Genomic DNA, 14,929 nt, shown 5'->3' with positions numbered 1-14,929 from the left:
AGAATATACCAGTCTTAACACTTCCTAGCTCTGTCAAAGAGACTCCTCATATTCTCTTAATACTTTCTGAGTTAGCTGGGCGTGGTGGTGCACACCTTTAGTCCCAGCTCCCGGGAGGCAGAGGCAGGCAGATCTCTGTGAGTTTAAGGCCAGCTTGGTCTACATAGTGAGTTCAGGTCAGCTGGGACTGCAGGGAGACCCTATCTCAAAGACCAAAAAAAAAACAAAACAAAAAAAACCCAAACCAAACAAACAAACAAACAAACAAAAAAACCTTCTGACGTTCAGCTAAGTCAATTTCCATAGGTACTTTTAGGAATTACAAAATTAAACATATAACTTTTGCAATCAAAAATCAAAATGCTATAGATTTTTTGAGCAGCCAGTTACTTCAGATAAATTAAACTAGTTAGGCTCTGAAATCTAGTAGATATAGCAAGACAACAAAATCCTATTTTTGTTCTCCCATGAAACATGAAATGTCAACTACAGAAACATTTCCTCCTAATTCTCAAGGAAGAATTTCATTATTTCTATAAACTTTTAAAATAGATTCCAGGGCTAGAGAGATGACTCAGCAGTTAAGAGCACTTGCTGCGTTTGCAGAGGACCTGGGTTTGGTTCTCAGCACTCACATGGTGGCTAACAACCACTGGTAACTCCAACTCCAGGGGATCCAATGCCCTCTTCTGTCCTCCGTGGGCACTGCACAGCATAGGTTCACTTACATACATGCAGGCAATACACCCATACACATAAGATAAAAAAATAAATAAAAGATAGATTCCAAAAAATGGTGTTCAAGGAGTTCTTGGACTTACTTTCAATTAAACTGTAGGGCTTATCATTAAACACTAAGCATCAGAACACCAAATCTCCTATCACAAAAGGCAATGCCTTAGCAAAGACCTCTTCAAATTATGAACTGTTAGGAGTGTCCCGTTGCCTAACTGAAGGCTGTCTTTACTCTACTAACTTACACAAAGTCTCTCTTCTTTTTTTCAGCATGTTCTCACTATGCAGCTGTGGCTGGTCTATAATTCACTAGTTGACCAAGCTGGCCTGGAACTCAGAGATCCATCCTCCTGCCTCTGAGTGCTGGGACTGAAGGTATGCACCACCACGCCTGGCCCAAAAGGTCTCTTTTTGCTTTGTGTCATCACTAGACTAGCAAGTAGGCTGGACTCATTAACTACTTTTATCTAGGACTGGTTCACATACTGGCTTGCTTCCTCCAAGAGGACCTCAGCATTTCCCTTTCTATCCTTCACTCCTCACAGCACAACTGAGCTCACAGGCACTCTTCACAAACACCTAATGGGTCAGATAGAAGCAAATCAGAGTTGAAAGTGGTGGTGTATCTACGTGAAGAATATTCTAGAAAGGAGCAGCAGCCAAGGCACAGAACAGGAAGAGGAACATAATCTGAATACTCAAGGCTGCACAAAATAAAACAGAGTAGATAGGGTCAGAGAAGTAGCTTATATTAATGGATATGTTTGTAGTGCCTTGAAGATTATTAGAAAGACTGGTATCTATTTTAAGCAAGATTAAGAGTCTGAGCAGGAAGTGCCATTATCTGATTTAAAAGCTCTCAGATTACTATGCTGGGAATACAAGGGGCAGGGACTAAAGCCAGGTGCAGGATCTGAAGGGAGAGGACAGTGACTTAAACTGAAGTGGCAGCAGTGGAGATGGGGGACAATGAGATATAGTTAGGATTTCTGTATTTTTACAGTAGCACAACAGGATCCTTGATAGGATTTGCATCTGAGAAATGCAAAAAGTAGTCTGACTTTATTAAGGATTTTATCTAAGGAGCATAGCATTATCATCAACTGGAACAGAAAAGACTTAATAACTTAAGAAAAGCTCAGATCTCAATTGAAAAAAAGGACAAAAAAGGAAAGATCTTGGGGCTGGCAAGATGGCTCAGCAGTTAAGAGCACTGATTGCTCTTGTAGAGGGCCTGGGTTCAGTTCTCAGTACAACCATCCTAAACTCCAGTTCCAGGGGATCTGATGTCCTCTTCTGCCCACCATGGGGATTGCAGGCATGTGATGCACTTACACACATGCAGGCAAAACACTCATACACATAAAACAAAAATAAATAAAAAATTTTTTAAATAATTAAAAAAAATGTGTATGAGTGTATTGCCTGCATGTATGAGTGCACCCGTGTCATGCAATTCCGGAGGGTCAGAAGAGGGCTTTGGATTCCCCTGGAACTGGAGTTAAGGGCGGTTCGTAGCCACCATGTGGGTGATAGGAATCGAATCCGGGTCCTCTGGAAAAGCAGTCAGTGCTCTTAACTGCTGAGCCATCGCTCCAGCCCCTAAATAAATAAATTTTTAAAAGACAAGGTCTCATGTAGCCTTGGCTGGCCTGGAACATGTGTGTAGACCAAGATGGCCTCTAATTCACAAAGATGGACCTGCCTCTGCCCTTCCAAGTGCTAGGATTAGAGACATGAGCCACTACACCACACTGAATTCAGTTGATATGTTACATTTAACCTATCTACTTGACATTCAAGTAACGATGCTGAATAGGGGCAGAAGATGCTAAAATTGAGAAAGTACATGAAATATATGTAGAAAAGTAGAATAAAAAAGGACTATATTAATGCAATGACTAGGTTCACTTATAGTTTGTGCTCATGAATTTAAGGTGAAAACAGCCTGTCTGTCTTTCCCCAGCAACATTCGGCTGCACAAGGGCTGTCTATGGAGAGGGGCAAAGAAGTCAAAGAGTGCTGAAGACAATGATTATCGTGATTGAAAGGAGACTCTATGGTGGGCAAGGAGATGAAAAGGGACATCAAGACAACGAAAGATTTCTGCTTCAAAACATGGTGGAGCAACAGAAACCAGACTTCTCCTCCTGCCTAAACAGCTGGAAAGCCAAAAGGCAGTCCAGGGCAGTGCTGCCCGAGAAATGAAAGAGAGAGGAGTGCTAAGAACATCCACACATACTTGTTTAGCGTTCCCAGGCCTCAGCAATTAGGGGAACCTAGATGCAGCCTGCTGGTTCTCTGAGTTTGAAGTTGTAGAGGTGACTAGAATTAAGTGCTGGGGGTAGGAGGTGGGGGTGGGAGGGGTGGATAACACAAACTCTGGAGATTATGGAGGAGTCTCTCATGCCATTAGCTGAGTCCTGACAGTACCTGTGTATAAACACAGACTGAAAACCATTACAAAGGAATAGGCAGAACAATCAGCAGAGTATATGTAAGGCTGAAATAGTTTATGCTCCTACCAGTCAGAACATCAAGATCTCCTAAAATGCTAGAAATTGGGTAGAGTTCTCCAAAAGGTACTGAGTTTATACTGGAGCTGCTCAGCTTGAATGAGGAGTATCAAACTCAAATTTGGGCTTCGTGCCCAGGGTGGCATATTGGAACCTTTAGGATGTAGGACTCTGTAGGAGGTTCTTAGGTCACTGGGGTCATGCCCCTTCCCCCTCTTCTCCTGCTTCTTGGCTCACGAGGTGAGTGGTTTTGCTCCTTCTTACTCACACTATGATGTGCTGCCCATGTCAGAGATCAAAAGCAACAGGGTCACCTGGTCAAGGATTGGCACCTCCAAAATAACCCTTTTCTCTTTGTGAGTTGATGAACACAGACGCTTTGTTACAGTAACACAAAGCTGACTGATGCTGAAGCCAAAGTAGACCTTCCCTACCTGTAATCCTGGGCCCACTCAAAGAAAACAGAAGAGCAAGTTTCAAAAAGGATTCCAAGTTACTACTAGAATTAAATTTTGCTAAACCTAATATTTTAAAGAACTTAAAATCGCGCCCCCCCCAAATAAAACTCAAAATGCCTGGCATCCAGCAAAAGGACTAGGCACACAAAGCAGCACGAATATACAACTAGTCATCAAAAAGTATCAAAAGAAACTGATCCAGAAATGATACACGTAGCAGATTTAACAGACAAGACTGTTAGGTCAGCTCTTACAAATGAATACACTCCACATGATCAAAAAGGTTGAGGGAAGCATGAACAGCACAGAACACTCATTAAAATACAGTAAGCTGTAGACCAAAGGAAGACATACCATGACTCTGGCTCAAAAACAGAGGTTTGGCTCTCCTGTTTCAGTCAGCAGAAAGAAATGAGGCTAGGTGTGGTGGAGCACACTATAATCCCAGCACTAGGGAATCCCACAGAGATGGGAAAAATGGGAGCATGAAATCTTAACCAACTTTTGGTTGCTTATACCCAAACAAAATATGTTTGGCTTTATCAAAAAAGAATTCCCTGGATTGTTAGGAAAGTCCTAGGGTATCTTTCCTATAGCAGTGATGGTGTTTCAAAGAAAGCAAATATATCAGAAAGTAGATTACAGAAGAATATGATAGTTACATTATTAAAAATGTGCTCAAGGTAGGAGATAATAGGCCCAAAATTAAAGATACCACATAGATCTTTCTAGAATATACTATCACTTTAAAAAATATGCATATTGGCAGAGGCAGGCGGACCTCTGTGAGCTCCAGGCCAGCCTGGTCTACATAGTGAGTTCCAGGCCAGCTGAGGCTACAGGGAGACCTGTCTCAAAAAGGCCAAAAAAAAGTGGTATCCTGTTAAAAGACAAGTGACCACAAAGTTCTCTGAATTCCAAAATGTTTCAAAATAACAGCAATTTTAAGTGATACATTTACTTCATAAGATAATTCATAATGACACGTAGTTTCATCCTGAAATCATTCAGAAATCCTTAAATAATGTGACAAATGTGACAAAGTAAAGTTGATTATTACAGAAGGAGTATTATTGTAATATTCTAATGATGTCATGTTGCATTTAAAAGAAAATAAGAGGGGCTGGACAGATGGCTCAGCAGTTAACCTGAGTTTGGTTCCCAGCACCCACATGGTGGCTAATAACCATCTGTAACTCCAGTTCCAGGGGATCTGACTACAGGGAGACCCTGTCTCAAAAAGACCAAAAAAGAAAAGGCTAAATTCTTGATCAAAGAAATTTATTTACCATAGATGTATATGACTTGCTATGGCCCTTATCTCTGTCTGTCCCACAAGTCAGATTGTAAATAAAACAGAAGTAATAAGTTTACGTGTAAGGGCCAAAACCAGATTGAAGGTTTAAGTCTCTCTGTTTATACACTTTTCAAATCTTTGCCATTATCTATAGAAGCCACTAACACTGAAGTCCCTTCATGTCCGACCCTGACTTTCCTTTTATTTTCTGCTGTTTCCCTATATTCTGGGTGATCATAGTCCAACAGCTCCAAGAAGCATCATCCACATAGGATGCCACACAGCCCCCCACTGATCTAGTCTCCATTCATATCAAATTTTCTTCTAATTGCCGTCTATAAAAAGAGTACCCAGGGACTAGGGTGGTAGCTCAGTTGGTAAAGTACTTGCCTTAGAAGCATAATGCCATGAGTTCAATCTCCCAGAACCCATGTTAACAACAACAACAACAAAACCCAAAGGAACAAACAACAAAAAAATACACACACACATCCACATACCCACCTACCAGGGAGGCAGACAAGTGTGTCCCTGGGGTTCCCTCCCAGCCAGGCTAGCCTAATTGAAAAGCTCCAAGCCAATAAGAACCCCCTATGTTAAAAAACAAGGTGAATGGCCCCTGAGAGCTGATTCCTGAAGTTGACTTCTGGCTTCCTGTAAGCACATACATACACACATATCTTTGCAGTCTTCACAGTGTCTAATAAAATAACTTTAATAAGGAACAAATTCTAGGCACTTTGAGTTGCTTTTATATTGTCATTTTCCTTCCTCCCAAGGGATGATGTTGTCACTAGGAACTTTCTGTGCTTCCTATTTAAAAGTTAAAAGGAGCAAGGTGGAATTGGTTATTAGAGAAAGACCTCCAGCATACTAGTAAGTCAAAGAGTAACCCACCAGGCAGGTATATGTGACTATGAAAGATATGGAGCATGTTAATTAGGGAGAAGACCCAACTGGCAAATTCTCCAAAAATTTAAACTATGGGCAGTATCAAAGCAGGAAAGTGATATGGTCCAACTGCATTTTGGTCTACAGCTCAGATCAGCAGCATGAGATAAAAATAGTGAAATAAGAGTTAGGACTGTCCCGGGGGTGGGGGGAGTACAAAGATAGAAAAGGGCTAAAGATTGAATCCTGGGAAAGAATTCCGTTGGGGGGGTACAGGGAGGTCAGTGAGAAGTGATTCAGAAGACAGTAGAACAGGGAGAGGCAGAGGAAGCAGCAATAACTAGAACAGTGGATGGATGTTATCCAGATCAATCCCGAAACTGGCTGCGGTAGTGCACACCTTTAATCCCAGCACTTGGGAGGCAGAGGCAGGACAATCTGTGAGTTCGAGGACGGCTTGGTCTACATACTACATAATGAGTTCCAGGCCTGCTGGGGATACAGGGAGATGTTGTCTCAAAAAGACAAAAAAAACCCCAACAATCCCATTTGGCAATTAGGGCATTACTAATACTCTTCGACTTGACAGCTTCAATAACTGGGTAGGGCAAATTAAGGAAAAGGTGAACAACTGTAAAGGCAGCAAGTGGGGGCTGCTTTTCCAAGAACTGACAGTGAATGAAGAGACAAAAGTGTAAAAGTCTGAGACAGAAGTGAGGTACTGGTTAAGTTTATATAAGACATAGGGGGATGGAGAAATGGCTCAGAAGTTAAGAACACTGACTGTTCTTGCAGAAGACCCGGGTTTGAATCCCAGCATCCACACGGCAGCTAACAACTGTCCATAACTCCAGTTCCAGGGGATCCGACAGCCTCTTCTGTCTTCCACGGGCATTGCATGACATGGGTGCACTTATCTACACACAGGCAATACACGCATACACATAAAATAAAAATATATAAGACATAGGAACTTTTCTTATTGTGGGAAAAGGGAAAGGGAGAAAAAAGGTGGGAGGGAGGACATGCCCCCAAGTACCTGCGGACAAGGAAGGCTGACAGGTGGAAGATGACCTGGGGAAAAGCAGACTATGGAGAAATCTAGAAAAATGTGTGGTACTGGACAAGGAAAATGCATGTCTAAGTTGCTGGGTCATGTGCTAAGAACTGAGAGGTAGGAAAAAAACATTTGAACAACTGCTACTTGAAGTAGGATAATCAACAGAGAGTGAAGAACAGGAGCGCTCTGAGCCCAAGATCACTGCAAAGGAGAGTGAGGAGAACTCAGAAGTCAGCCAAATGAGAAGAAACTGCAATGTCAGATTACTAGAAATCTACAGGTAAAGTGTGCAAGACAAAAACAAAGGTAAAGCAGCAATATGAAAATGGTTTTGGGCCATAATTCCCTAAGCAGTCAATGATTGTGTACATCAAAATGTATTACAGAAATCTTTCCATACTCAAGAGTTCTAAGATCCAGTGACAGTTCACTGGCTTTAAACAGAAAATAATTACTAAAATAATATTCAAAAAAATATTGAGGGTTTTTTTTATTGCACTGGATTCTGATTTAGAAATTTCATTATTAGTTTCATCTGGGTATGGCAGTACACACTTTTGTTTTTGTTTTTGGTCTTTTTGAGACAGGGTCTCCCTGTAGCCCCAGCTGTCCTGGAACTTGCTATGGAGGCTAGGCTGGCATCACTCAGCATTCGTCAGGTATAGTTGGGAATGACTCAAATTCTAACTCTATTCTGGCCTAGTCTACACTTCTCCTTTTTCACCACTGGATAAGATCATTTTCTCTCTGGTGAAATCTAATTGCACGAGTCAAAGGCATTTCTCTAATAAACCAGTAACCAATCCTATCAAAAAAGGAAATAAGGTCAATTTGGCCACTCCTCAGTCCTGTCTCTATTCAAGGTACCAACAGTCTTCAATTTAAATGACCCCATAAATCACATTATAGATGGATCCTGACAGTTTCTTATTTGGTAATCCTCCCACCTCCCAACAAGATGAAAAAAAAGTTCCAAAGCACTCAAAAACGTGAATATGATAATGCAGATAACAGAATTAAATATTTATTTCACTGTATCAGTTATAGCTATCTAAAATCACATACTATATAATATTCGTTTTGAAAATCTGCTTTCTTCTATAGTCTGTATATATTTATATACAGATGTGTGTGTGTGTATATATATAAATTTTTTTTTTTTTGGTCTTTTTGTGACAGGGTCTCCTTGTAGCAGCCCCAGCTGACCTGAAACTATGTAGACCAGACTGGCCTTGAACGCAACAGATCTGCCTGGCTCTGCCTCCCGAATACTGGGATTAAAGCGTGTGCCACCACACTGAGATCCACAGTCAAAATTTTACAAAACAATTTTTTTTTTTTGGTCTTTTTGAGACAAGGTCTCCCTGTAGCTCTGGCTGTCCTGTAACTCACTATGTAGACCAGGATGGCCTTGAACTCACAGAGATCCGCCTTCGTCTGCCTCCCTAGTGCTGGGATTAAAGGCGTGTGCCACCTCGCCCAGCCCTTACAAAACAATTTTATTGAAAACTTCCCAATGTATCTCTGGCATCAGTCTTCAATGAATTGCTTACTAGCTGTTCCAATGTATTGTCATTAAGTTACAGTCCTTTTTTGGTTAAAGCAGGGGTTCACACTATGTAGCCCTGGCTGGCCTGGAACTGTGTAGCCAGAGTGGCCTCTAACTCAGACATCCACCTGCTTCAGCCTCTCAAGTGCTGGAATTAAAGGTGTTTGCCACCATACCTGGAAATAGGGTTTGTTTTTTTCAAGATTTATTTTACATTTATTTAGGTGAGGGTACCCATATCCATGAGGGTGCTAGTAGAAGCCAGAAGAGGGAGTAGATCCCCTGGAGCTGGAGTTGCAAGTGGTTGTGATTCACCTGACAAAGATGTTGGGAACTGAACTTGGGACCTCTGCTTATGTGCTGCTCAGCCCCAAAACAGGGTTTTTAAAATCCTTATTGTCGTTTTCAATCTGAGCCCTAAGAGTTGATCATACATTCAGGTGGAATTTTTCATTCTATAGGTGTACACAAAAGATATAGATTCATAATCTTACAAGGTAGCTACTTAACTACCACTGACTGAAAATATGGTTTAGGTTTGTATTTTCCAACAAGTCCTTTGTGAGGCTTTGTACAGAGTAAAATAGTGACTTTCCTAAGGGAACAGGAGAGGGCAGACAGGGCCTTATATCCAAGTAATCAACAAGTCAAACGTTCACAAAGGCAGGGGTGGGTGGCACTCGCATTTTATTCTAGCACTAGGGAGGCTGAGATGGGTGAATGCTGTGAGGTTGTGGCCAGCCTGGTCTACATCCTGAGTTCCAAGCCAGTTGGAGCTACAGGGAGACCTGTCTCAAAACAAACAAAAGTTCACAAAGAATCAGGAACCAACATGGCTTTAATCCAGAAGCAGGTTGATCTCTGTGTTTGAGGCTAGCCAGGGCTTCACAGTGAGGCCCTGTCAGAAGAGGAGAGATAAATGGATGGATGGATGGATGGAAGGAAGGGACACAATTACTCTTAAAAACTAGTAACTTTTTTTTTTTTGTCTTTTTAAGACAGGGTCTTTCTATAGCCCTCAGCTGGCCTGGAACTTACTATGTAGACCAGGCTGGCCTAGATCTCACAGAGATCCACCTGCCTCTGCCTCCTGAGTAAGGGATTAAAGGCATGTGCCACCGAGCTGTCAAATACTTCTTATGTAAATGCATCAATGCATCAGAATGAGCCTTCAGAGGTTAAATATTCTTTTTGGCAGTTTCCCTTCACTCTTTGGTTGTATTCAGGCCACAGAATTCCTCAGTGCCAGAGGTCTCCTTGTTCATCCCCATCCTGCTTCAGTATCTCATCACTGTTGTGTACTATAGATCCAAAATGTGCTCTGGAGTATTCCAGCCCAAAGCTGTGATCCTGAGAGCCCTTTTCCTGGCTTTCCTGCTGAGTCTCCCAAGAGTTGGGGCCATCAAGGGTCCCAGTAGAGGATAACTGCTGTACTGAGAGGTCAGCACAGGGACCCAGCCAGGAACTGTACATTACGGTGAGTCCTTTCCTCCCCGCTGCTGACATCAAGGAGCAGTAAGCCTGTGTGATATTGACATCCAAAGTGTGTGATGTTGACATCCAAAGTGTGTGATGAGAAGCATTAGAATTCATAATGTAAAGATATAGCCTGGTCCTCAGTTTCATTTAAGATGAAGGATTCAGACAAGGTAGACAGAAGTGAAGGGAAGGTAAGACTGTGGAAATGGAAGTTCCTATTGCTGCGGTGATGACCACCTGGGTTATTTCCAATGTTCTACTTTAATAAATACCATCAAACATAGTCTCTATATAACATAAAAAAAAATTCTTTCTGTATTCATGCATCAGATGGCTCAGTGGGTAAAGTGCTTGCCTTGCAAGCCTGGCAACCTGAGTAAGAATGGAAGAACTGATTCCAAAGTCATGCTCTGACCGCTATACCAGAGCCATGGCACAAGTGCTCACACACACAATGATAATGAATAAATTAAGGGGGTGAATGTAATCAAAATACATTGTATGCATGTTTGGAATTCCCACAAAATTATTAAAAGTTTTTTATTAACTTTTTTAAAAGAACTAGGGGCTGGCCAAATGGTTCACCAGACAAAAAGCACTTGCCACAGAAGCCTGACAACTTGAGTTTCATCCCCAGAACCCAGGCAGAAGAGATGTGTCAAAAGTTGTCTTCTGACCTCCATAGGTATGCTGTGGCACTCACACTCACAAAGTTTTTTTTTTGGTCTTTTTAAGACAGGGTCTCCCTATAGGCCCAACTGTCCTAGAACTCACTATGTAGACCAGGCTGGCCTTGAACTCAGAGATCCTCCTGCTTCTGCCTCTTGAGTGCTGGGATTAAAGGCATGCACTACCACACCTGGCAACAAATAATTTTTTAAAAAGAACTTTGCTGCACTATTATAAAAGATAGCAGAGTAGAATAAGTTAAACAATTCCTGTGGTTGGTCTAGAGGTACCCTGAGCTGGCCTCAAACTCACAATGGTTTTCACATACAGTTTGGGCTAGAATCCATGATCCTCACTTGGGCTGATTCACCCCAGCCTCTCCCTTACTGGGAATATAGTCCTGCACCACCATGTCCAGCTTGACTCGGTTATCTTAGAGAAAGAGATACAGTAATTGTGATTTAGTGTATTCTGTGATTAAGTGCCAGCAATGGCTGCACAAAAAAGGGTGCTATGTATCAGTCATTTCGTTTTCCTGATGAAGAAACTTGAAGAGAAACTTGCTTAATAGTTGGGTGTGGTGGCTCACGCCTTGGAACACAGAGGCCGGTGATTTCTCTGTGAGTTCGAGGCCAGACTGCTCTACATAGTGAGTTCCAGGACAACTGGGGCTACAGGGAGACCCTGTCTCAAAAAAACAAAAAAACAAAGAAGCTTGCTCAAAATCATAGTTCTGAAGTGGCAGAATTCAGGGAGTTTAACTGCAGGTGGGTTTAAAAGCCAATCTTTCAAGACCAGCCTGGTGGTGCATACCTGTAATTCCAGCACTTGTGAGACACACCTTTAATCCCAGCACTCCAGAGTCAGATCTCTGTAAGTTCAAGGCCAGCCTGGTCTATGGAGTGAGTTCCAGCTGGGGCTACAGGGAGACCCTGTCTCAAAAAGACCACACACACACACACACAAAAAAGCAAAAGCAAAAGCCTTCAGTGGCATGGTGACACAGGTCTTTAAAATCCCAGCACTTGGGAGGCAGAGGCAGGCAGGTCTCTTGAGTAGGTCAGCCTGGTCTACATAGTGAGTTCCAGGTCAGTCAGGGCTACCTGTGATCCTGGTCTCAAAAAAAAAAAAAGACTAAAAAACAAGAGACAACCTTCCTCTTGGTACAGTGTTCTTCATTTTATAAGACAGATTCATGTATTAGATAACTACTGTAAGTAATGTAAAGAAGACATGATACTGAGCCCTGCATGGGATCAGCATGCCTTTAATCACAGCACTTGGGAGGCAGAGGCAGGCGGATCTCCTTGAGTTCAAGGCAGCCTGGTCTACATATTGAGTTCCAGGCCAGCTGGGGCTACAGGGAGACCCTGTCTCAAAAAGACCAAAAAAAAAAAAAAAAAGAAAAAAAAAAAAAAAAAAAAAAAAAAAGGAAAGAAAGAAAAAGAAGACAGGATACTGTAGGGTTCTCTATCCCTGAAGACATGCTTATGATCCCTGAAGCAATCACTACCCCTATCCCAATCCGTACTTATAAAGCCGACGACCTCATTAAAACACGAGGATGGCACCAACTCCTCATTCTTTTCCCAACTTTTACACCGATGATGCAGAATCTGCCCCCCTGAGCCCCGCTCCCTTGCTATTTAGAACTTTCCAACGCTTTCTCTGATAAGAACTTTCCCACACCCTACCATGAAGGCATCACAGCACTGGGTGCCATCTGCTTGTCCTATAATGGGAGTGGGGGTCGAGAGCAGTTTAAGGAACAAAATTGGGTAAAAACATGAGGAGACAGGAACGAGGGAACTGGAGGGGTGCAGGGTGCATTACAGGGAGGGGGAAGTGGGGGGCACTACCACTGACTCGCAGGCAGAACAGCAGAAATCACGGAATGGGGAGGGTCGCGTCACTCAAATCTGCTAGGCAGCACCTTCTCGGGATTTTCCTACTAATGTCTGTGACCGCAGGAGTCCCCATGGCTCAGTCGGTCAGCCCAGCGGCATAGCGCTGTTCCCAGCCTGGTCCCTTGAAAGCATCGCTCCAGGTCGGTCAGTCAGCGGGCCGAGGACCCATCGGAGCCTTCGGACCCCAAGGCCCCTGGGCCCAGCGATGGAGTGCTCGGGGACAGCCCCCGTGGCTTCGCTTCCGGCGGACATCCCCGGAACCCTCTCCCGCCTATCCCGTCGTTCATACCGAGCCCGGCCATTCCCCGAGAGCCGATCGCGTAGCCCGCCGAGCGAAGCCTGGGCCGGAGTGCGGGGCTTACCTTTAACAGATTAGACGTCGCCATGTTCCTTCAACTTGGACTCTCGCGAGACGCGGCGAGACTTGGCGGCGCTCGGGCCGGGTCTCCCCGGGAGGCCGGAGTTCCCAGCAGGGCCCAGCGCCCGGCGGGCTGCGGCGGGGACGCGGAGGAGAGCGGCGAGGCGACGTACCGAGGGCGCGGAGCTAGTCCCAGGCTCCGGGGCTTCCTCACGCCCACCCGCTACATGGTCGCCGGGGCCTCCCCGCGTGAGACAGCGCATGCAAACGCTTCGGGAGCCGCGCACGGCGGACGGTGGGGCGGAAGCGCGGGCCTCCGATCGGGAAGAGGCCGCATGGACGTCCCCCGCCTCGCCCTCGCGTCCCTGGTGAGCCTCTGGTGTGGCACTCGTAGTGGCCGCCGGCAACCACTTTAGCTCGGCTTAGACCCAGGATTCAGGGGCCGAGGTGGCGTCACGTGACGCGCGGGCGGGGACGCGCTGGAAGCCTCTGGCCCAAGGCTGCGCAGGGGCGGGAGCGCGCCCTCTGCTGGCGGGACTCGGTGCTGCGCCCGCCGCACACCCGGGATGGCTCTTTATCCCCAAGCCTTTGACAGCTGTCTTCACGGACCACTGACACCAAGAAAGTGCCCAGTAGGCTGAGTCAATGAATGATCAGACGTGATAACTATTACCATTCTGTTCAGAAAGTGCCCGCCTCGTAAACGACCTTTTAAAGATTGTTCAAGAAGTGAATAGTAATCTTGGATTAACTAAAGACATATGCTTGCATGTCCTAAATTGTATTCCCCAACCCATATCGCTTCAGGCCACAAATCTCTAGTCCAGGGAAGAGAATATAATTTAAATATATGTATTTAAATGTATTTTTATTTTATGTGTGTGAGTGTATTGCCTGCATGTATGTAAGTGCACCTGTGCCATGCAATGCCCAGGGAGGCCAGAAGAGGGCGTCAGATCCCCTGGAACTGGAGTTTGGGAGTATTGTTAGCTACCATGTGGGTGCTGGGATTTGAACCTGGGTCCTCTGCAAGAGCAGCAAGTGCTCTTATCTGCTGAGCCATCTCTTCAGCCCTTAATTATTTTTTATTTTGTGTGTATAAGTTTTTTGCCTCCATGTATGTAAGTGCACCACATGTATGCAATGCCCATGGTGGCCAGAAGAGGGCATTGGATTCCCTGGAACTGGACCTATGGACGATTGTTAGCTGCCATGTGGGTATTGGGAATCGAACCCAGGTCTTCTGCTAGAGTAGCCAGTGCTCTTATCTGCTGAGCCATCTCTCCAGCCCCAAGAATGTAACTTTTAGGGGGAGCCACACATCACCCCTGTTCCTTTATGCAGGTCCCCAACAGTGTTCATTCAACCTTGCAAGAGACTATGGATTTCCTGCTCTGTCACTCTCTACTTCATTCCTTTATGGCAGAGTCACTTACTGTACCTAGAAGTGGTGGCCAACAAGCGCCAGTGATCCTTAAAATAGTTTTAAAAATCACCTGTTAGCCAGGCCTGATGGAGCAGGCCTGTAATTCTAGCTATTTGGGAGGCTGAGGCAGGAGGATTACAAGTTCAGGGCCTGTCTGGATACAGCATGAGTTCTAGGTCAGTCTGGGACACTTAGGGAGATCCTGTCTCAAAAAAGTAAAAAGAAGATTGGAATATGGATATATATATATATGTATATGTATACAAATATTGGCAGAGTGCTTGCCTAGTATGTGTGAGGCTCTGAGTCCGGTACACAGTATCAGAAAAAGAAAAAAAGTCATCTCATTCAAGAAAATGTAGACATCTGTTTCATCAGAATACCTTAAAATGAAAGTTGTCCAGTCACTGTCCTCCTGCCTCATAAGCTGTCCATTGTTAAGTGTGCTTTGGTCTTCTCATTTGTTCTCTGTGAATGCATCAAAGAATATCTTTTTCAGTTTCTCAACAGGCTGGATAGGTGGTTCAGTGGTTAAGAGTACTTGCTGCTCTTGCAAGAGGACCCAGATTGGGTTCCCAGCATGT

General features: G+C 44.2%; 1 protein-coding gene across 1 annotated transcript in view; it reads right to left on the bottom strand.

Annotated features, from left to right (window-relative positions):
• Nucleotides 1–13,396, bottom strand: part of Cul5 (cullin 5) — a 93,367-nt gene extending 79,971 nt beyond the window's left edge. Inside the window, exon 1 of the mRNA XM_008829711.3 lies at nucleotides 12,924–13,396. Coding sequence (XP_008827933.2) covers nucleotides 12,924–12,947 — 24 coding nt within the window. The 5' untranslated portion in view covers nucleotides 12,948–13,396. The remainder of the gene's footprint in view (nucleotides 1–12,923) is intronic.
• Nucleotides 13,397–14,929: the final 1,533 nt, after the last annotated feature.

Source organism: Nannospalax galili, unplaced genomic scaffold (assembly GCF_000622305.1).
Source record: "Nannospalax galili isolate Female #2095 unplaced genomic scaffold, S.galili_v1.0 scaffold854, whole genome shotgun sequence".
NCBI lineage: Eukaryota > Metazoa > Chordata > Mammalia > Rodentia > Spalacidae > Nannospalax > Nannospalax galili.
The sequence above is the reverse complement of the archived record's forward strand: the minus strand, read 5'-3'. Positions and strand labels throughout refer to the sequence as shown.